Source organism: Nelumbo lutea, chromosome 3, assembly GCF_056320005.1.
Source record: "Nelumbo lutea isolate HS-2025 chromosome 3, American lotus-T2T, whole genome shotgun sequence".
Lineage (NCBI taxonomy): Eukaryota > Viridiplantae > Streptophyta > Magnoliopsida > Proteales > Nelumbonaceae > Nelumbo > Nelumbo lutea.
In genome coordinates this window covers 64,255,461-64,279,727 of record NC_142686.1, presented here as the reverse complement: position 1 = coordinate 64,279,727, position 24,267 = coordinate 64,255,461, and the positions used below count along the sequence as shown (strand labels likewise).

Below are 24,267 nucleotides of genomic sequence, written 5' to 3'. Positions count from 1 at the left end.
GCAGTTGAAGCCCAACTTACAGAAAAGCCTAGCTGAAGCCCAATTCGCAGAGGAGGTTTAATACGAATCCAAGAATAAGAAATTGAGAGGAGTCCTTCCAGATCTAAATTCTTGATGTAATCTTAGAAAGATAAAGGGATTGAATTCATTAGATAAAGAGATAAGAATAGGATTAGAATAGGACTTTCTATTCTTGTAAGATAAATTTCAAGAGGAAGTAGGAGACCACCCCCTCCCCTTTAAGCTATATAAAGGTGTGGGGGGGGGGGGGGACTAGCTTGAGGCATCACTAAATCTCTACGGGGGGATCACGAATTGCATTGAGCTATCAGTCAAGAGAGGAGAAAAGAAGTCAAGAAAGAGAGGAAATGAGATCAAGAATTCAAGAAATCTCAAGAATAAGGTGGCGGCAAGAAGAGGAGATCTCAGCACCATGGAAGAATTCAAGAGTTCTTTCTTTCCCTTTGTTTGCTTTAATTCTTTTATCACGAACTGATTTGTTTCTTGCTAGGGCTTTGGAAAGCCTAACCATGTTATGAATATATTTTTATCTTTATGATTTATCTAAGATTGTGATTTTCATATAGTCTATAAATTATTGTGCTTAATGCAATTAAGAGCTTGGCCACCTCTTAATTGATTTATGTTATGTGAATGAATCGAGAGAGAAATTCACATAATCGACTAAATAATTCATAGTGTGAATTGAATGGTATATAGAGATATATATACATGATTCATCTGAATTTAATGGTCTTCTTGGACTTAATGCACTCCCATTTTGAGAGTTCTACTCGAGAGATCAAAGGGTTGTCTGATGGGCATAGGTTTAGTATATCTCGAGAGAGAATATTAAATAAAATTTGGAAAGACCTTAGCTTATGAGAATGACAAATAATCTTGGTTAATTGAACCCATCAATATTCATTGCATTGGTTAGGTGGACCAATAGCCCTAGCGATTCCATCCTCTGCAAATTCGATTAGTGATCACCTTCGCTTTTATTTTCTTATGCTAATTTTTATTCTCAATTGTCCTTGCTCAAATCTGAATTTTGGTTATCCAAATAATTAGGGAAGTTTGTGATTCTAATACTTATCTTGTTAAATCCCTGTGGGAACGATATTTTATACTATTTGATAACTAGTGCACTTGCTAGAGTTATATATTTATAGCTATCACAAGTCTTTTTCCATAGTGGATGGCTCATGTACACATTCAAATATTCAATAAGATATCCCATATCTCTACAAAAAACACTCAGTAAGCTATTTCTTTCAACACTTGGCCATTCAACAACGTTTAGAAAACACAAGTTCACAATCATACACATTGAACAAGATCTACAACCATGAAAGTTTAAAATTCAATGAGGTCCACAAGACCACAACCATAAACATTCAAAACTACCTACAAGGTTCACAAGTCACAAGTTTATAACCATAAACATTAAACAAGGTCCACAAACCACAACCATGAAAATTTAAATTTAATGAGGTCCATAAGACCACAACCATAAACATTCTATCACTAATAGCAATAAGAGGATGCTCCTCGTTGATACATGATATCTCTGCAAAAAAGATTAAGAAAAACACAAATTAGAATTAACATAACAAAATAAAAATGAACAGGAAAAATAGAATAGAAAACAAAAAGCGTACCTGATTCCATACTCTCAAGTTCTTCTAAACTCTCCTCTAAATGAAGGTAGCCATGTGATCTTCGTAGCCAATCTTTCCCACAAATGATAGCTTCCACAATTCTTGAAGTTAGAGAACTATGGAATGAATCAAACACATGACCTCCAGTGCTAAAAGCCAACTCACATGCAACTGTAGATACAGGCATAGCTAACACATCTCGAGCCATCATAGAAAGCACTTGATATTTAGACGAATTAACTTCCCACCAAGCCAATATATCAAATGATTTATTTTTTGGATCTTCACATTCCTTCACAAAATATTTATCCAATTCTATTTTGGTATCTACACCTCCTTGGCCTACTTTTTGCTTTTTATGCAATGCATTCATAAAATCAGCAACATCTTCTACACTATCAACTTCCATCTCATTTGTGTCTTGAATTTGATTGCTTGATTAAACATTATGAGATGACTTAACTGAACTATAAAACTCAAACATGGAGACCAAAACATGCTTCACCCTCTTTCTCAACACCTGAGCATTATCAACATCATAGGATTCATTAATAACCCAATCCACATACTCCAATTTACATCGAGGGTCAAGAACCACTGCAATGAACAACATGATGTTGATATTCCTCACATTTTCCCAATACTTTTCAAACTTCTTTTTCATCTTGGAAGCCATCAAACTAACACTAAAATCATCACTGGTAAACCTCCTAGAAATAACAAGCCCAATATCATAAATTTCTTTTATGTATTCATTTCCAGTTACATAAAGTGACCTAGACAATTTCAATGTAGTTTTATGAAAAATTTTAAGAAAAGAAATCAAACACTAAGCATATTCCCAATCATCATCATTAGGCAAACCCTTATTTTTTGAGCTAATAAGGTCCTCTACATACTTACCATCAACAGTCTCTAACAAATCAAATGATTTCTGAAATTTTAAAGCAGGTTCCAACATCAAGTAAGTAGAGTTCCACCTAGTATCAACATCTAGGCAAGTAAGACTCTTACTCTCTATCTTTTCTTTCTCTATGCAATCCTTAAACCTTTGCAATCGTAATGGAGAAGACCTTGCATACTTCACTGCAAAACAGATCTTAAAATTTGACTTATCCAACTCTGACAATCCCTCTTTGACAATTAAACTCAAAATATGTGCACCACATCTCATATGTAAGAACTCACTCTTTAAAACACTTCCCTTCCAACTATTGAGTCTCTTTTTCAAGTATTGAATTCCCACATCATTTGATCTTGCACTGTCTATGGTTACAGTGAAAACTCTTTCAATGCCCCAATCAAGCAAGCATCTCTCAATTGCCTTGCCAATCACTTCTCCTGAGTGACTGGAAATTGGCCAAAACTTTAAATTTTTTTTATACAATCTCTAGTCATCATCTATGAATTGAGCAGTGAGACACATATAACTAAGATTTTGACAAGATGTCCATGGAAGGCAGATCCTCGATGGCAATTTCTTAAAATATTTCTTCAACTTCCCCTTCTCCTCCATAAAGAAATCATAACAACCTCTAGTTATTGTTTGACGTGAAGGGACTATAAATCATGGTTGCATGGTACCATAAAAGTCACGGAATCCCTCCCGTTCTACATGCTTAAAGGGCAATTCATCTACAATAATCATTCTAGCAAGTGCCATTTTACAATCTTCATGGTCAAATCTGTAAGTTACAAGTATTGGCATGGTGCCCGCCCCCCCCTCTTTTGCATTTTGATATGAAGACTCCAAAGTTTTTTTTTCTTGTCTGCATTTAAAAGATACTTCTTGCATCTAATCAAGTGATTAATCAAGAAACTCGTACCACTTGCACTAGGACAAGCTAAGTCCTTACCACAATAGTTACATGATGCTCTTTGATCACTTTTAACTTGACAATCTATCTTAGTAAAGTGATCCCACACCCAAGATTTTTTTTTAGAAGTATAAGAAAGACTAACCTTTGAGTCAACTTCCATAATAGGTGGATTTGATGCATTGTCATCATCACTTTGAGGTTTAGGAGGAGGATTTGTGCTTGTGTTTACTATCACCCATACTTGACATCTAAAAAAGAAAAAGGATGAATAAGAATGAATGAATAAGAAAAAGAATAAATAAGAATGAATGAATAAGAAAAATAATTAATAAGAAATAATAAGCATGAATGAATAAGAAAAAATTGGGAATTTTCAAGGCCAAAAAAATTTTAAGAAAAAGAATGAATAAGTATAAATAAACATGAAACATCCATTGTTGAATATACAACGCAAGTAAGCAATTGTTTACTTGATCATATTATGCAATAGAATCCATCCATACAGAATCATCATAAATCCATAACTGAAGTTTGATTCATATTAAGAACTCTATCAGGACAAGATTAATTTTTTAGAATTATTTATCCTTTTCTCAAGTAGAAGTGCATTCTATTAAAATAATACAAATATCAAAGCCACTAGCACAAGTTTGATTCCACACATAAGTTATAGGTGCCAACAACAATGCAAAACAAATCATCACAGCTTTCTCAAATCTCCTTCTGAGTCCATCTTAGTATATTAAGCAATAGCAAAACCCCTGTTCAAAGAGTAGCAAATTGTAAAATCTAGAAAGTGGTGGAATGGCTCTAGTATAGCCTATTTGTTCATTCTTGTAAAATATATTAAGCAATAGCAAAACCCTTGTTCATTCTTGAAAATTAATCACATAAATTTGAATTGGTCCCATTGCATGCCAAACATTCTATATAGCCTATCTGAACCAAGACTATTATATCTGTGGCATTTTCCAAAAGAAGGAATCTTTTAGTGGCATCATTTGACATTTAGAGTTTCAGACATGAGACATTCATATTTTAAACAAATTTTATATCAAATATTTAAGTAGTTTAACTAAAAAACTCATTTACATGCAAGTTTACCGCTATTGAAGTAAAACCGATGATGGCAACAGTGAATGGAGAGGACAAATGGTTCGGTATTCTATGATTTTGTTTGAGGAGAAGAAACCACAGCCCGCAGACGACGGTGATGGGGGAGAAATAGAAAGAAAACCGGCATACTGGATGATGGCAATGTCAAAGAAAAAAGAAGAGGTGACAGAAGAGGAGCGGCGGCCGGTGGATTAGTTGCTAGGGTTTATGGCGACTTGCGAATGACTTCTCTATTCAAAGTTCAGACAAGAAGAAAGAAAGAGGGGCTTTGTTATTTTGGCCTTTTGGGGTTCGAATGAATGAAAAAAAAATCATTTTTTTGTGCTTGGGCCAAGAGAGAGGGTCAGAGGGGCACAGGGGGCTGGCTGGGATGTGCCGTTGGGGCAAGGAAATATAAAAAATATATATAATCTATAAAAACCAATCGGTTTGGTTAAATGCCAATTTTTTGATAGGTTAACCAAAAACCGAACTGATCCTTCAGTTTTTTTTAAAAACCAAACAAAACTAAAACCGAACCGACCAATTCGGTTAACCAGATTTTTTATATCAGTTTCTTCGGTTTGGATCGGATTTTTGGTTTTTCGGTTTCTTATGGACACCCCTAGTTGGTACCCCCAAAATAGTGTGGGGGATAGTGAATTAGCCGATAGTTACTGAGGGGATCTCAGGGTTAAGTGCAGGCTGCTCCTGCCCCCAATAATGGTGGTCATCTCGATGCTCTTTCTAGTGCTTGATGAAGCCATTAATAGAAAATTTGCAGGAAACTAGAAGTGAGAATGTAGCTTTTGTGTAGCGGTTCCCAGAGATGGCGCCAATTGATGGTGCGCAATCTAGTTGCTCCTAGTTGGATGACAGCTCGGGCATCGGTTGCTTAGTTGGTCAATCGAACTACAAGGAAGGAATGCTCAGAGAACCCGAGGGAGGCTCACCCGGTGTGGTTACTCTGATGCTTAAGTTAGTATCTAATGTGTGTGAGCTGAACACTAGAGAGTAAGAGAGCTAGAATGCACTAAATCGCGCATACCTGGGTTATAGGGGCTGGTGCTCTTATATAGATGAGCTCCATGGGTCTCAGAAACACCTCTGACATCCTCGGCCCACACTATTAGGAGTTTGTTCTGCACTGGGAGGTGGATATCGTGCTAATTGATAAGGCTTATCATGTCCATTTGATCCGACGAGATGAGGATAAGACCTACAGTCGTGTGGCATGATCCCGAAAGGCTCAGAGACAATTGGCTTGCTTCGAAAAGTCTGTTACATGTCACCTTGGTAGGTTGGGCCATCCCGAGCTACTCGGACCTTGGTCCTAGCCGAGGTGACCTAGCCTGCTGAGGTGGCAGGAAATGTTGAGTCATTGTCCAATCATCAAGTCACATCCACGTGTCCGCTATTTAGTAGGTTGGGCCAAATCACCCCTCATCACTACTATTTTTATTATTGTTGTAATCTATAATGTTTGAATTATACAATTTCTAATCTATACAATATTATTGTTATACAATACAAAAAACATACACAGGGGAGGTTTATTAACTTTAATTTTTATAAAAATATGATTAAATATTTCAGGTGAGGTGGTGGTTAGGCTACTTAGGAGTGGTCTCCTTGAAAGACAAAGGAAGACTGAAAGAAAGAGGTAGGTTGGAGGCTAGGGCAAGTGTGGATGATAAGATGATAGGATCGAATGATGATCTCATTATGAGATGGACCCCCATTTATAGGGAGAAATCCTGAGGTCCCGAAAGGGAGGAGCCAAAAGTGTTTGACACCCACTAGGAAAGGGTATCTCAGATTCACTATCAGTTATCAGGGAGCACTATTGGGATTTTGTCACGTGTCTTATGAGATCTTTCAAGTATGCACTTTCCTTTCGTCTAAGGATTCTCATAATCCGTGTGTGCTACTTCCTTTTGTGACCCATTTAACCAACGAGGCACAAGTAACGTCATCATTTAATGGGTGTGCCTTTATTAGACCCACATGGTGCCTTATAATGCATGTAATTTAAAGACGCACGTGTAGCTGATATTTATTCCCGGTCTACAGTGATCCCATGGTTCTATAATGGTCTCAGATTCATCGCAACTCCTCGAACATCCGAAGTCCATCACGGGTTCGCGCTAGCCGAAGTTCATCACGATCTATCTCGAGTATAGGTTTGCCGCAATCATGCGATGAGTCATATATTCATCGCAAATGTCTGATGAGTTATGAGCTAATCGCAAGCCACTAATGAGTTGTGAACTCATTGCAAGCGTCCATGTGGTATAAATTTGATATCCTCTATATTTTGATGGTCTGAATGATCACTATGCATCTACAAATACTACTATTTTACTATTTTAAATTGAACTAAAGTGGACTTTACTTTTAACAACAATTTTATTTTTATTAAATATGTCTAAAATGCATGGGCTTTCTTAAAAAAAGTTAAATTATAAGAAGCCTTAAAACATTTCCATCTAGGAATAGTTGGTCAAAGTCCAACCCAATTATTAATTTTTTGATTATGTAATTTTAGATAAATTTGTCTTATATTTTTATGGATTTTAAGATAAAAACTATTTTTATGATTAATAAACTTTTATTATTTTTTCAATGGAACCTAAATGGATTTTTAAGTTTTAATAATATTTGTTAATTATTAGTTTCACTAATATTTTATGCATATTAGTTGTTTTTAGATTAATTTGCATTATTTTTTAGGTATATAGAATTATTATGATTAACTAAGTTTGATCAATTTAATTATTCCTTTTATCAAGCTATTTTAATTATTAATTATTATATTAACGTGGTTATATTTATCTAAGTTGAAATTATATAATTAAACTAAAATATTGTAATTAAATTTTACTAATAATTAAATTAATATTGTCTAACTTAATCAAAGTAAAGTGAACAAATCCAAAGTTGTGTACTATTAAATTTATCTAAATATAATTAAATTAATGTAATAGTTTTCCCTAAGGCTGTGTTTGGTTGTTGTGTAATGTTATTTGCACTAGTACAAATGCATAGGTGTGCAAATGAAAATAAAAAATGCAAATTCTAGTTTAATTTTGTTTTGGGTTTTATTTTATTCTGCTGCATGTCTTAATTTACTCCATTTGTACTGCACTCAAACAAAATAAGCATAAAATTGAAACAAAATTAGGTCAGAATTTACACTTGAATAATTTGCACTGCCATAGTTTTGCATCAGTACAAATTTATTTGCATTGCAGCCAAACACAACCTCAAGAAACTTAGTTAATGAAAGAATTATTCCAATCAAAAAAGTAATTAATTAAGGTATGAGGAAAGGTTGTTTATTATAGTTATCTACAATACATTACTAAATTACCTAATATGGCTATATGGGGTTCATTATGGGCCCTTGACCCTTGAGCAAAGGCTTAAGCGGGTCTAAAGAGACTTGAATATATATCCTTCCTCATCCTTGAGCAAAGCGTTGGAACTTTATTTAAATAGTGGAAGCAATGCACACCCATGTTATAAAAATAAATAAAAAGATGTTAAATGTTCTACAAATAATATCTGAGTTCAATAAACCGAGAAAAAATTGGCATGTTTAGAAAGACATGAAATAAAAGATACATGGAAGAATATTCAGTATTAATGACTATTGGGTACAAAGCCTTGCGTTTTATTTTATTTTTTATGTATTTGTACTGTACATATTTGTATTTGTATTCTTTCCAAACTAAGCCTTGAATACTTGCAAATGAAGTGTATTCTTTTGGAGATGGATGGTGATCATCCGAAGTAGTAGAGACATCCACTAATTTGATGTAATGGGGCCAAAACCAAAGATTTTTCGGTTCATTCGTTAATGGCACTCCACATGAACTCGTCTTGTCTAATTTTTCCATGAAGATAGAAAAAAATAAAATACCATTAGTGATTGCTAATCATGTTGACAAAACCAAAGGACCGTTTAGAACCCACAAACATGAATGAATATTAAGCAGGGAATTAAAAAATACCTAAAATTAAAAGAAAAAAAAGGAAAATAATAGACTTCCTTATTTTAGCGTATATATAGATTACAATTATTTTTGTGTTTTTAATAAAATTTTTAAATTATTATATAATTTCGTTATTTAACATATTTTTTGTTATTTAAATAATATTTAAAACATGGTTTACTTATTAAAATATTTAAAATTTAGTCATTTAAAATAGGGAAATTGTCTAAAATCACTACAAGAAAATTGACATTTGGCAACAGGCACTTCATTACAGTTATAAATGATTGTTCCAAAAGATAAGCATTAGCAACAATTGATCAACGCTGTTGTTAAATTAAATGAATTGGCAACAAAGTTTAATTAATTGTTGCTCGTTTTATCTATAACTGTTGCTAAAGCAATGAATTAGAAACAAAGCTTACCATCGTTTGCTTATTGCATATCCAAGTGTTACTAAATCAATGAATTGGAAACTAATTTGAATCAATCATCGCAAATTCTACCTCTGCCATTGAATCTTTAGCAACAACCATTGAAATTTGTAGTTACAAACATACTTGATAATCAACAAATGGAATAAATAAATAACAAAATTCATTTTAATGAGTCAAGCTTTGATTAACTCCAATTATTTGATTATTTGACAACCAAGTAATTAATTAATCAAAATAGGACCAACTCATGACATCACAATTAAAATAATTATATATAGAAAAAATTATTAAATAAGATAATAAAATATAAAAATTTGAAGAAAACATGTAAAAATTATATTAAATATTTAAATATAATGATTGAGATGTTTAAAAATATAGAAAAATACAAAAAGAGAAGAAAACTCAATGCTTTTGGGTTTTAACCTTTTATTTCTAATTTTGGAGTTCAACTATGATAACAAACTTAACTAGTAATGAGACCTTGAGGCAATAATGGTTAACCTTTAGGCTGGTTTTTATCAATGTTTAAAAAATCAACTCAAATGGAGGTTGAACTAATTTTCCCTCCAGGTCATGAGTCACCATTTTGACTGTTTGGGTCGAATAGGCCAGACCATGATGCCATATCAACATATATATGGGAAGTATCCCAACGTTTGTTTGGTTTTTAACTTTTAACCATCAATGAACCAATATCATTAACCAAATTAATTAACCAATCATGGTCCTTGGTTCACAAATTACACACTAAATTAAACTTAAATCCTAATATTTAGAATTTTTGTCTAAATAAACAATTAAAATTAAAATATAAATATAAAATAAACAAAAATAAAACTTATATGTATACATGTAATTGACATGTTTGACCCAAATGATCAAACAAATGTATCACCTAGAGGCAAGACAATGAATATTTGGAATATGATCCATTTTGATAAAAAATTAATAATTTATTAAAATAAAAATAAGTATAACAATTTAAATAAAGCAAAACAAAAAAATGCAAGTATATTTCAACTATTTTCATCATTTAGATACATGCTTATTTTATAAAAAATTAAATAATATAACAAATTTACAAAAATTCAATATAAATAATATATTTATAAATAAATAAATAAATAACATATATATAGAGAGAGAGAGACACACACACTACAAAAATATATAGATTTAGAGGCTCCTAGGTGGAGGTGGTCCCAAAAAAATGCCTCTATAACACGTTAAAGAAGGTAACATTATTATTTATTTGTTATAGAGGCATTTTGTTATGCCTAGAGGTGTAAATCAAGTCTTGTCGCCCGCAGCCCGACACGAATTTGAATCAGCACGATGGTCCACGGACCGTGCCAAGCCTGATATAATTGTGCAATGTTGAGCTTGGGGTTTTAGGTCCACAAGCCTGGTCAACACAGCACAAACAATTCAAGAGTTCTTTTTGAAAAGATGACCAAAAACTGTTGGACAGTTCGACTGCCCAAGTCAGCAATTTATTGACCAAATCAACGGTTTTTGGCAAAATGGCGATTCTAGGGTAAAACAGAACCGGACTCCTGACCGATTCCTAGTTTTTCTGGACTGAACATCTATTCCAGCCCGGTTTTGAAAACCATGTGTGTTTTGTGTCGGTTTTTAAAACAATCACTAAAAACTTCATTTATACAAAAAAAAATCTAAAAAGTTATTTTTTTAATTTGGAAAAGAAAAACCAAAAGTCTAAACCCGCACAAACCCATTTTTAGCTTGGCACTCAGATACGCCATGCGCGCGAAACTCTTCTCCATCCAAAAGGGGAATCCACTCAAGTTTCGTGTTTTGCTGGTTGTGGACATGGTAACTGATGGAGGGACAATTTCCATGATTATCTCTGTTTTGGCAATAAATGCCATTAACCAATAGGCGATGAAGGAGAACCTCCATAGGTAAGGAAAATGAAAACATGATCATCAAGGCTACTTGATTTGATTCCGAAGGAAAACCCCCTCTATTGAAGAAGTTTCTCTCTAATCAGAACGATAATGGCTATGACAACGATAGATAGTAAGTAGGAAGCCACGGCAACACCAGAAGAGATGTGCTCTTCGAAGATGATGAAGTAAGGAGAAGAGTCTCAGATAGTATTATCTTCAACACATCGATGACCTTCAGCTTCAGGTCCGACAGAAGACTCACAATCTCAATCACCTCGAAGCTTAGAGGAATGATCTCAATTCTAGAGGTGCGTTGATTTCTAACCCTAACCTTAGCCTGTATTTTGCTTTCTCAAGCTTTTATTTTTTTTCCTTGATGATAGTTGATGGAGGATGATTTGACCCGACCTATTGAGACGATGACATGTAGACCTGACTCAGCACGAGCAACAGCTTAGAATCATGGCCTGACCACAACTAAGTAATGAGCCTGTAGAGCAGCTTGCTACGTCATAGCTCATTATACGCGAGCTCCAGGTCCCCCGAGCTACTGAGAAGGGAATACTTCAAGACTATTTCATCTCGCGAGCTAGGGAAACCAGCTCGCTCCAGCACCTGAGCAGAAGAACTGCCCCAAAGACCAACCTTTATGAGGGTCACCTCGAAGTACCCCTAAGTGATTGCTACAAAGTAGTTCGCAGCAAGGATAGCTCGCTACGAAGTAGCTTGCTACTAAGTGATGTGATGCTCATAGGAAGCTTCCACCTGACAAGGCTGTACCGGTCAGACTGCTCTACGTCTCTTGACTGACGACGCAGTCCTTGTCCTTTCGACAGTCTGCACCCACGTCTCTCGATAGATGGAGGTGTGCCTGCCCACTTTGGGATGTGTCGCTCGGCCAAGCGGATAGTATACTATAACGATTGCCTACACAGACCTGGCAGATAATGGCTGTGACAGAAGCCCAATGGTGGTTACGCCTGATTTGACAAGAACACCCCTATAAAAGCCTTTTAGGCAAAGGGGAGAGGGACATTCACTCACTCTAGAATTTTCATCTGAACTTGAATTATCTTACTTGCTCACGAGTTAACCTCACGAGCACAATGATCTAGCGTGACATACACTCTTAGCCTTTTACACTCTTTTCTTCCTCTCCAGCATTCTAACTTAAGCTTCAGAGTATTCCCGTCGGGCAAATCCCCAAGAGTCCTTTTTCTTCATCTTCTCAGGTGTTGTTCGTTGCCAACAAGGAGCTAGTCAGCAGCCAGCTAGGAGTGCTCGGATCGTGCCGCATCATTTGGCACTATCTATGAGAAACGCTTCTAAAAGCCTTCCTCTAAGCTTTTACAGTTCCTTCTTCCAAAAAACTCAGCATTCATGGCTTCTTCTAGCAATGTCGGATGTGGCACCAGCCAGAATGCTTTTGGGGAGCAGCCCTAGTTTCCTACTATCTGCATCAGACAGTTTACCGTCCCCCTCTCCGCGGACGGAGTTCCCAGTCTAAACGTGCCTCTTACAGTGGCACCCGCAGTCACTCCACTCCCTTCCACAGTTGGAGCAACCTTTGTTGAACCCTCAGTTGTGCCCCCAACAGCCAGCCTGAACCAATTGGAGGACTTAATGCAATGCATGTGAGTCATGCAAGCTCAAATGCAACAATTTCAACAATTCCAACTCTACCAACAACAAGTGCTACACCAGGTTTCCCAATACCAATACCAGTAGCAGTTTCCCTCTCTGCCTCAGGCTCATCCCTCGCTTCCCCCTCAGCATCCGGCCACAAAGCAGACCAAGCCCTCCCTCCGGAGTGAGCGACCTCGTCGGGAAGAGGCCTCCTAGGCTCAGGATCCCTCCAAGAGCCAAGCCTCTTCCCATAGCAAGAAGGAGAGGCCAACTACCCCCGCCTCGCATCCTGTGGGTAGGACGGGGGCCTCCCAGCCAACCAGGCCTGTATCGCCCTGGCCTTTGTAGTTCGAGCTCCCGCTCATGGAGAATCCATTCAAGGTCTTGGCCGCAGACTATAGGCAGGGCCCTTCGGTCCAGAGTCACCACCAGCAGTCTGAGTCCGTCGAGCTCGGTGATACTGAAGCATCAAGCACCAACGCCGAGCCAGCGAAGCAATGGCGAAGACGCCGGCGATCTCGCTGAACTGCTACCCGAGTCTCTCTCGAGTTCAAAGGAAAAGAGGAGGTATGCTCAGGTGAAGTGAAAGCTACCCCTCTTCTCTCAATTTCTTCCCCACTATCTCCAGAACTCCTCGCTGTCCCCATCCCAAGGGACTTCAAACTCCCTCCATTGGACAAGTATGACGAATCCTTCGATCCAAATGATCACATGGATGCCTTCCATTCCCAGATGAACCTGGCAAGAGCCAGCGAGTCCTGCATGTGCTTGGCCTTCTCCACCATTTTCAAAGGAGTAACTCGCACCTGGTACCGAAACCTCACGCCCGGCTCGATAAGAAGTTGGGCACAGTTCGTGCAAGTTTTCACCTCTCACTTCGTCATTAGCAAAAGGTGCCCACGAACTCAGGAAAGCCTCCTCGGCATAGTCCAAAAGGAAGGGGAGTCCATTCGGAGCTACATCAAGCGGTTCAATGATGCTTGTTTCCAGATACTCGACCTGGATCCTGCAGTTCGCCTCACAGCAGCCAAGTGAGGTATCACCCACAAAGAGTTCAAGTGGTACGTAGTTGTCAACCAACCCAAGACCGTGATCGAGTTCCTTAAGCTCGTAGATCAATTCATAGAGACAGAGAAGGAAATCAACCAGAAGGGTGAGGAGGCCCCAGAAAAAAGAAAGAGGGAGCCAGATCCCCTGTATCAAGGCAACAACAGGAAGAAGAAGGACACAACTCGGGGGGCAAGGCCAGTCCAGCCCTTCTGAGCTCCAGCAGCAGAAAGGGACTACACACCCCTCAACACGAAGCGGACTGAGATCCTCTTGGCGATCAAGGACACTACGTACATGAAGTGGCCACCTCGACTGAAGGCCGATCCTAACATCAGGAATAAAAATTTGTATTGTAGCTTTCATAAAGTCACGGTCATAGCACCGAAAGTTGTAAAAATCTCCGCAATGAAATAGAAGAACTCATCCGTTGCGGGTATTTGAGAAATTTTGTACAAAGTAATGATAATAATAATAAAGTAGGTTGACAAGGGGAGCAAAGTAGAGACGCCCCCGAGTCCAGTGGGCAAGCGGAACAGCCGTAGAAGCAGCCCCCCGAAGAGAGACCAGTTCGGGGGATCATCCATGTTATAGTCGGAGGTTCGATTGTGGCGGGCTGCACCTCAGCAACAGCTTGTGCATCAGCTTGCAAGACCGGCAAGGAAGAGCAAAACCCTCCAAAACGGCTAAGGATAGAAGACCCCATCTTCTTCATAGAGGACAACATACGCGGGGTCCACAACCCCCATGATGATGCACTCATCATAAAGGTGAAGATCAATGACTTTGAAGTCAAGCAAGTCTTCGTCGATTCAGGCAGCTCGGTGGATATCCTCTTCAAAGTGACCTTCGACAAACTCCAGCTTCAGGAGAGCGACCTAAAGCCCATGAACACACTCTTGGTAGGCTTCAGCGGAGAGGAAGTTCGGCCCCTAGGAAGGGTGACAGTACTTGTGGAAGTCAGCACCTAGCCTAGCATAGTGAGGCTCAACCACGACTTCTTGGTGATCGCAACCCCCTCCCCGTACAATGCCATAATAGGTTGGCCAATTACCCATGCCTTACGGGCTATGGTGTGCACCTACTACTTGGCCATGAAGTTCCCCACGGACTTCGGTATCGGGGTAGTGCGAGGAGACCAGCTTGAGTCTCGCAAATGCTATGTCGCCACCCTCAAGGGAAAAACCAAGGTGGTCGATGACCTCGAGCTGGAGTGACCTACGGAGCAGAGCGAGGAGTGAGATGCGCCCATAGAAGAGATCGTCTCTATCCCAGCCTCGGCAGAAGACCCTACCCAAACGCTTCAGATCGGTGCTTCCATCAAGGAAATGAGGCCTAGGGGGGCCTCCTATTTATAGTCATTGTGCCTCCAAATCAACGGCCTAGATTGAGGCAGATCCAACGGTTCGCAATCAAGCTGACTGCACGCCTTCTGAAACCGAAATGTGACTAGATGCACGTCTCCCATGATTGAGGTAATGGCGGCTGCACGACACCCAGAGTTAAGAGCTGCTTCAGCACATTTTCAGTATTCGAAAAGTCAGAAATCCCCTGATTCCCACACGCATTTAATATGAGCAGTCAATCAATTTTGAATTTTGGTCAAATCAACCTGTCACACTTCATGAACTCCTCACGCTAAGGCAGCACTCTTAGCCCGAGGAATGGGGGGCAATTAATGGAGGATGATTTGACCCGACCTACTAAGACGATGATAGGTGGACCTGACTTAGCACGAGCAACAACTCAGCATCATGGCCTGACCACAACTAAGTAACAAGACCGTAGAGCAGCTCATTACGTCATAGCTCGCTATAGGGGGAGCTCGCTACAACGCGAGCTCCAGGCCCCCCGAACTATTGAGAAGGGAATACTCCAAGACTATTTCAGCTCACGAGCTAGGGAAACCAGCTCGCTCTAGCACCTGACTAGAAGAATTGCCCCAAAGACCAACCTTGATGAGGGTCACCTCAAAGTACCCCTAAGAGCTTGCTACAAAGTAGTTCGTGGCAATGATGGCTCGCTACGAAGTAGCTTGCTACTGAATGATGCGACGCTCTCATGAAGCTTCCACCTGACAAGACCATATCGGTCAGACTGCGCTACATCTCTCGACTGGCGGCATAGTCGTTGTCCTTTCGACAGTTTGCACCCACGTCTCTCGATAGATGAAGGCATGCCTGCCCCCTTTGGGACATGTCGCTCAGCCAAGCGGATAGTCCACTATAACAATCGCCTGCGTAGACCTGGCAGGTAACGGCTGCGACAGGAGCCTAGTGGCGGTTACGCCCGATTTGACAAGAACGCCCCTATAAAAGCCTTTTAGGCGAAGGGGAGAGGAACATTCACTCACTCTGGAATTTTCATCTGAACTTGAATTATCTTACTTGCTCATGAGCTAACCTCACGGGCGCAGTGATCTAGCGCGACCTACACTCTTAGCCTTTTACACTCTTTTCTTCCTCTCCAACGTTCTAACTTAAGCTTTAAAGTATTCCCGTTGGGCTAATCGCCGGGAATCTTTCTTCTTCGTCTTCTCAGGTGCTGTCTGTTGCCAACAAGGAGCCAGTCAGCTGCCAGTTAGGAATGTCCGGATCGTGCCGCATCAAAGTATTGTAGCTTGCTTGGGTTATTCTTGTTGATTACTAATCTAGGGTTTGCAGAGAAGAGTTGATATCCACATGTGTTATTAAGTTTAGATTTTTTAGTTATGGATGAAGAAAGCTATCATTTTTTCAGTTCCCCTAATTTTGCTGGGAATTTTAGTTTAATTGGGGAAGGAATTGTGGTTATTCTTGCTCGTTTAGGAACAACTTTAGATGGATTTTTGGGCTAAAACATTGATATATGTAAACTGCAATTTGTCTCGTTGTTTAGCTAATTAGTTATGTTGTTTTATTTATTGTTTTATAGGAATCAACCCACTTCTCTCCTTACTCCCGAATCCTCTGGCGCTTCATAATCACGTTCGAAGGAATGGTTGGCAGCAGTATTTCGAGAAATCAATTCAGGGAAGCCTGCGACTGCTGGTAATGGAGCAATATATTCTATTTTTTATGGAGTCATCTCTTTTTTAGATGGCTTATAATGTCATTTTAATTTGAATCCTTCCTTCATAAGTCTAAGAAAGGTAACGGATGATATGAAGAAAAAGAACCGTGCTAATAGAACTGGCATTGTTGGAGCTTCAAATGGGTCGCAAGTGAGGATCCTAAGATTTTCTTTAACAATGAAAGCTAGCCATGTTTCAGGAAGCATCTTTCTTGATAAGCTTTATACTTATGAAAGAGGTGGGTTTGGTATTTGATTTGTCTATTGTTACATATTTAACAGATGGGTGGTTAAGAATCAAATTGGGAGAAAGAACTTGGTTATTGATGATTGTGATGCAAAACAATCTATATATGTTTTGCAAATCCAAGGTCATTGCTGCTTCCCGTAAGCTGTACCAGTATTTTTTTGGCTGGTTATCCAACTACTTATATATAACAAGGTTGGGCATCCAGTCCATGAATAAACTTTTCTAGGTTTTATGATCAGAAAGTAAATGAATTTATTATTACCTAAACAATTTGCAGGGAAAGTGAATAATATAACAGTTGGCGAGTTCTCTAAGATGGGGATTGTATTCACGGTTAGTACATGTGAATAAAATGGCTATTCTATTATTGCATGAGACTTGAACATAGATTGGACTTGACTCTGATCTGTGGCTTTTATGGTTGAAACACAGGATGTTGTAGCATTTGAGTTTTAAAAGGTTATGCAAAAATTTATCAATTAGAAGAAGGTGCATTCACCTTCCTGAATGAAATATGAGAATGGATTAGAGTTTTCTTCTTCTACTTTTTCTTTATTTGCTTACCAAAACAGTGAGATTTTTTTAGTTCGTTCTTGCAACTATTTCCATCTTCTACTGCTTTCAGGGCTTGACCCCAACAATTTCAGTGGACAATACAGGAGGCTGCCAATTATATCTGAGTTAAGAGTCCCTGGGGGCTTCTATAACAACAACTAAGTCAAGTGAAATAAATGTATTAGTACCTGGTGGTGGCCTTGATGCTGATTGGGTATGGACTTGTCTTTGTTTATCTGGATTTACTATATTTGTACTCCTGCAGATGCTGATCGAATTGTTTTATTTGGGTGGGGTGGGATGTTGCAAAGTGTCTAAATATGTTTCTCTAGGGTATTTATATTTCTTTTTTTATTTTGTACCATCTAATATAAAGTACCAACCTTTTAGAGTTTCAGATTATATAAGGTACTCACGAATTTGCAATTTGGCAATGTGATTATTACTCTCTAGATAACAATATATTGCCCTTTGCCATAGGTTTATATACCATAGTCAGTTCTTCATGTGGAGAGAGGCTCTCTTCATCTGCACAAACTGGTTGATGCATCAATTTTATATGTATGACGTTTTTGACTCTATAATTGTACAAAACTAACATGGTTTTGGCTTTATAACATGCATGGAGAATCCTAGTACTAAATCTTGCACTTATTTTAACATTTTTTATTGAAATTGATATGAACTCTTTATTTATGAGACACCAGCGAATCACCCTCAATTTTCTTGGAAGGAAACATGCTTAGAAATTTTGGAATAACTGAACTCTTTGACCAACATGTGGAATATATCTTGGAAGTAAAATAAAAGGCCATTACCCAATGTTGGTCCCAGCTATCTAGGGTCTTTGGAGGGATGAGAGATCCATCATATGGCAGCCCAAGAATTTTCCAATAGCATTACAATAAGTAATTGCCCCTATTATGGAACTAAATGAAGGGATGAGAGATCCATCATATGGATGGTCGAACCCTGTAGGTAGGTAGGCAAAATTTCAAAAATTTCTCTCCCACATGGGAATCACATTTCCTATTTTAGAAAACTGCACTTTCAATGATCAATCTTGAACCTAAACCAAACCAGATTTGAAACAAAAAAGGGAATTGAAGGTTATACCTGATATAAATTAACAATAACCTCCAATGAAGGTATTCAAGCCCAAGGAAAGATCCAAATACTGCATCCACCGAATATGACATGGTGCAGGATGAAACAGAATCAATAGGATGGCTCTTTAGCAAAAATCTGATGGAGGGCTAGTGAGCACGACTTTTGATTACCTTTTCTGCCAAAAGGTAATATCAAGAACACTTCTTGATCGCTCCCATAGGTGGAGATCGAACTGGTATGGCGGTAGGAGTAGGAAAGAGCAGAAGACAGGAGCAATCGAACTGTAGGTTCTTCTCTCTCTTTAATCTCTGAACTGAGAATTGTATTTTGGAGTTTCTCTCTGCTCCTCTATTTATAGCTTTTAAAAAGAGCATCTCCTAATCCCATTAGGAATTTCCTAATCCTAATCTTGTATTTGGATCTGAACTCTCTTTAAAAGATAATGATAATCCCTTATCTTATCTGTAGATAAAGATCAGTCATTCTAATCTAATTAGAAGTTTCATAATCCAAATCTTTATTTGGATCTGGACTCTCTGAGTGGATAGGGACAATCCCTTATCCTATCTACTGATCCAAATCCCAGAACCACCCCCTTTTAATTAATCTCATTAAGCCAGTTCAAATTGGGCTTTAGGTCCATTAAGTTCATCTGCTCACTTACCCTCCAAACTGCTGCCCAGTTGGATATCATTATATGGCGTGGAACCCAAACATTGATCTACACATCGGCCACATAGGTTCAGCCCAACTTCTGTTACAAAGTCTGGCTGAATTCACTATAGGAGACAGTGAACCCCTGAGTCCATCATCATGGGCTCTTAATGGATCCAACATTTACACTAAATGGTCCTTGGGTCAAGCCACCTTATAACAACCCAAGGACTGTGGGCAGATACAAGATTAGCCCATCAGGTATTACCCTCAATGGTGTTACACTTAACTTTTCAGCTCATAATGATCAAACATTAATACAAGTCTCATATGTGTCCAGTTTAAGGGTATTACATAGAAACACGTCATAATAACATGAATCAAATTTGTACTTTATTCATTTACATTAAATGTCATAGTGTACATCATTCTAGCATTATGTTGACTTCAAAAAAACGTAACAAACAAAAAAAAAAAGGATTAAGATGTTGAGTAAATATTAAAGAAGATGATGCAGCAACCTTTACTGATTAGACAAGCAAATTCCATTATGAGAGCCTCCAAAGAGACAATGCAGATTGCGGAGAACTAGAAGGGACAAGGTTAAATATTCTGAAGTCACATCCATTGAATTAACTAAATAGTTTTGATGTCAGTAATTTCAGAGATAGGGGTATGCTAGAGGGTAGTGTGAGGATGATAGGTTAGTGGATGAAGTGTATGCTTTGTGGGGGGGGTAGTTGTAATTAGCTTTTGAGGGCAGATTTTCTGGGTATTGTTGCTTGGGATCTGTCTTTTGAGGATAGGGAGAGTGACTTTTATGGGGGCATTGGGGTTGACAAAAATGGCAAGATATTTTAAGGTAAAGAGTTAGACACTAACTCCTTCATTAGCCTTACTATGGTGTGAATTGCCCATTTAGTTTTGGCATGTGGTGAGTATATTAATGACCTTTGGAGAGGATGGCAAATAGTTGCTACCTATCAAGTGAAATCAGCAAAGACAAGAAGAGGTGAAAGGAATAGAATGATTTTTTACCAAAAACAGTCTCAAGAAGAGGTGTTGATTAAACAAATTATTGAAAACCTTATAAGATGGTTGAGTATTAACCTACAGCTCAAGGATGATCTTTTGTCTTCTTTTTTTGTTGTTGACATTTTTTGGGGTCTCTTAATGGTTCATATGTACACGATTTCTTTGTATAGTGAACTAACATACTTGTATACTTCTTTTTGATTAATATTAATACAATTTTACCCTAACTTTTAAAAAAAATGCTGTACTAGTTGCTCTCACTATGTCCTTATAAATGGTGTTTATGTGCTAATTACTTTTTTTTCTAATTCTTGGTCAATAGTTTTATTATTTCTTGGTTGGTGCTCATTTGGTAAGTTGTAGTAGGGTTAGTAATTGATTTTTAAGTTGTAGTAGGATTATTAATTGATATTTAGTGTTTTAGCAGTTAGAATTTGTACGGGTGTAAAATCTCAGGATAATGTGAGTTGGAATTTGAGAGTAGCCACTTTATACAAAAATGCCAAATTTTAGGTCCATATCCAGTCCTCCCCTCCCAAGACCCTAAATAGGCAGCACCAACGTTGGGTAATGACCCTTCTAGCGGTTAGAGTTGGTATTTGAGTTCCCATGTAGGGTAGTTTGTAAAGGACCCCCCTCCCCGCCTCCCAAAAAATAAAAAAATAAAAACAAAAAAAGAAAGAAAGAAAAAAAAAAAAGAATTCAGGTCTTGTCTACATCCTCCATCACCAGAAAGATGTAGTTGGTGTCCACTAAAACATGGATATCATTTCTTAGGTTACCACTACCTGTTGATGTGTACAAGGAGGTAGACTTAATAGCCCGTTCTTTGGTTTACTCTTTTTCAACTTTTATTTGTTTTATTTTAAATACTTTGCTTAGGCTAGTTTCTTTGTTTTTTCTTTTCTGTTACATGGAAAAGTTGCATAACTTAGAAAAAAAAATGAGCAAATAATAGAAAAATGAAGTCATAGAGAATAAGGATACAAATCGAAAATCATATTGATATTTTATAGAGTGCTCACCTGCATTATTTCCATGTTGAAACTTCATGCATACAACATACGTGAAAATTGAAATGATAGACTATAGAGTGCTCACTTCAATTATTTCCATGGTGCAACCACAGATTTTTATCTTTCACACTTGCTGAAATTTAAATTGAACTCCTTAAACATGTGGAAAGCAATAAAAGGGTCACAATTGATAGTTAATTTTGCAATGGTGAAACCTCTATTAGCTATGGTGGATACACCAAGTTTCCTTGGTTCAATGGAAATTGAGCAGTCTGCTTAACCAAACCTCCCAACACGTTTGAAACTGGAAGCTCTTGTCTACTGATAAAATTCTCTTTGTCATGAGAAATCTTCAAGTGAAATTCTACCATGTCATCATTGGGCGTTTGCAGTTTCAGAGTTGGCAAGGAAAGTACATGTTTCTGTTGGGGAATTTGAAGAAGTGGTTCTTGGGGTTATTGAGGAGCTTGCTCGGCCTTACAGGGAGAGAACTGTAGACTTTATGCAATGAATGCATTGCCTTGTTACCAGTCTTCTCTTAGATATGTGGATGGATACATTGGACTAAATTTTTATGTGTTAATTGTATATAGTTGGGATGTAATTTAACAATAGTTCACAAATATTTATGAGAAACATTTATTTAATTGTGGCCACTTTACAATTAGCAATGATTGATTTGATTGTTGCGTATGGAACCTTAAGGTAACGAGTGCTTGATTGTTATTAATTTAATAACAATTCATAAAATTTGTTGCCACAAATATTTATAAGAAACAATTGTTCAGTTGTTGTTAATTGACAATTGGCAACAATTAACTTGATCATTGTATAAGGAATTTTGGGGCAACAATTGTTTGATTGTTGCTCTTCAACAATAGACAACAAGGTTATACAGGTTGTTGTCTAAGATGATTGTTAGATACAACTCTTCAATTGTTACAAATTTACAATTAGCAATAATTAACAAAAGAATTAGCAAAATTGTTAGGGATGGTACATTAGACAATAAGTAATTGGTTGTTGTCAAAACTATATAGGTAAGAATTTTTAAACACTGTTGGTAAAACAATTTGTTTGGCAACGGTTGCAAATGGTTGTTGCAAAACACTATTTTTACTAACAATTGGACCAACTATTGTAAAAAACATATTTAGTAACACTTAATTATTGTAAAACACTTTTAACAACGGCTTCACTAGTAACAATTCATTCAATTGTAAATAAAACATTTGGCAATAGTTTTTTTTTTTTTTATATTGGAAACAATATTTGGTCTGTTGCCAAAGGTCAATTTTCTTGTAGTGAACTCACCATGACTTTTCAGCGTTTCTCTTAAATTCACCATAACTTTTTAAAATGTCCATGGAACCCCATGTTAGTAAATTTATGTTAAACCAACTAACGTTTGTTGTAGATTACTATTTTACCCTTTGCCATATATTTGATCTAGTTTACAATATTCCAAGAATACCCCATCATTATTAGATTCAAAACCTTAATTGTCTGAACCCTATCAAAAGAGAAAAAACAACACCACTGCTGAATCTTCACCACCTGAAACAAAGAAGATAGCTTCTATCAAAGAAGAAATGGACGTCGTTATCTAATCGGTGGCAACAAAAACTGTGGTTTTACTTTGTTTTGAACTATTGGTGAGAGGAAATCAGATTGTTGACAAAAAACAATCATCACCTCTGCATCTTCATCGCTTGAGATGAAGAAGAAAACCACCATCGGTGAAGAAATGGATGCCAATACTTGATTGGTGGCGACAAAAGTCATGGTTTTACTCTATTTTGGACTACCAAGGAAATCAGATTGCTGACAAAACCAATCACCACCATTGCATCTTCATCGCCTTAAACGAAGAAATGGATGCCAATACTTGATCGATGGCAACAAAAACCAAAAGAAAATCAAGTTGCCAATTTGGTACTTTATCGTCATTTGAAAACCCAAGCAAATATCTTTGTTGCTAGCTACTGTTGTGCATTCTTGTACCTTGTATAGGTTTCCTACCTTTCCCTTCCTTTCCCTACTTTTTCCTTCAAACCAAAGATAGCCTAAGGGTTTGGAATACCTGCATCACTGTTATGACAGGCCTGTCATACATTGTGATAGGAAATCAAACAATACACTTTTTGGATGAGTTTTTGAAACCTCGAATCACTGATTTTGGGTTCGCAAAGATTGTGCAAGTGAGTTGTAGGAAGGACTCTATGGCTGTGTTTGGTTTGAAGGAAGAGCACAGCCATATTTTTTTGGCAAGAGCACTCCAATTAGACAGATGGATTGCCCACTCTATAGTAAATAACCGCTACGTGTATGGACAGATTTAGGGGGTGTTCTTTTTTCGGATTTTGAGATGGGGGAAGTTGATCAATGGGATTTTGGTTCCCATTGACCAAAAATCTCATGTTCTTTTTTCAGATGGGGACCATGAAAAGTTTATTTTTCTAGATACCCATCTCCTAGGTGGATAAATAACTTTCCCACCTAGGGGGAAAGTTGCCAAAACTTAAATGGGACAAAAATGCCATTTTTAATAATAAATTTTTATGACTAAAATGGTCATTGTTTTATTTACATGAAAAATAAAAGAATATGGGTAAATACACTTACTCGGGTAAGTATTTCTTAGGAAAAACTTATCCAAATAATTGCATTTACTGAGATAAATAATTTATCAAAAAGCGAGCGAATCCTTAAATACCATGAGAACTGATTGGATCAATATTGCCACGTGTTAGATATAAGTAGAGAAAGAAAATCAACCCACATGTTCTCCCAATTAGGACTTCTCTTGTATGTGTAAGTTTGTGCACTTTTTACCCCATTTACAACCCAAACCCCCTCGGCCACTTTCCTCCCCATTTAATTTCTTAGCATGTTTTGTTGTGTTCTTTTATTAATCCTCATCACTTTATCTCCAATCTCTCTTTTCTCTCTCCTCTCAGCATTTATAAATTGGCGTTGCTTAGACCCTTCGA

General features: G+C 37.6%; 1 protein-coding gene across 1 annotated transcript; it reads right to left on the bottom strand.

The window, feature by feature from the left end:
• Positions 1-2,103: 2,103 nt before the first annotated feature.
• On the bottom strand, positions 2,104-13,341 carry LOC148865344 (zinc finger BED domain-containing protein RICESLEEPER 2-like). Its single transcript, XM_088976376.1, has 4 exons — positions 13,295-13,341; positions 3,627-3,732; positions 2,564-3,030; positions 2,104-2,440 (listed from the first exon to the last, which is right to left on the bottom strand). The coding sequence occupies exons 1-4, from the start codon at positions 13,339-13,341 to the stop codon at positions 2,104-2,106; spliced, it is 957 nt and encodes a 318-aa protein (XP_088832502.1).
• Positions 13,342-24,267: the final 10,926 nt, after the last annotated feature.

What these genes read in the sequence shown, in the direction of transcription:
- LOC148865344 (XM_088976376.1), bottom strand. Translation starts at nt 13,341, where the DNA reads ATGGTGGAGAAGGCCAAGCACATGCAGGACTCGCTGGCTCTTGCCAG. An exon ending in GACTCGCTGGCTCTTGCCAG is followed by an intron (nt 3,733 to 13,294) that starts GTTCATCTGGGA and finishes TTTCTTTTTTAG; the next exon opens with ATGTCAAGTATGGGTGATAG. An exon ending in TTATGGAAGTTGACTCAAAG is followed by an intron (nt 3,031 to 3,626) that starts GTTAGTCTTTCT and finishes AAAAATTTAAAG; the next exon opens with TTTTGGCCAATTTCCAGTCA.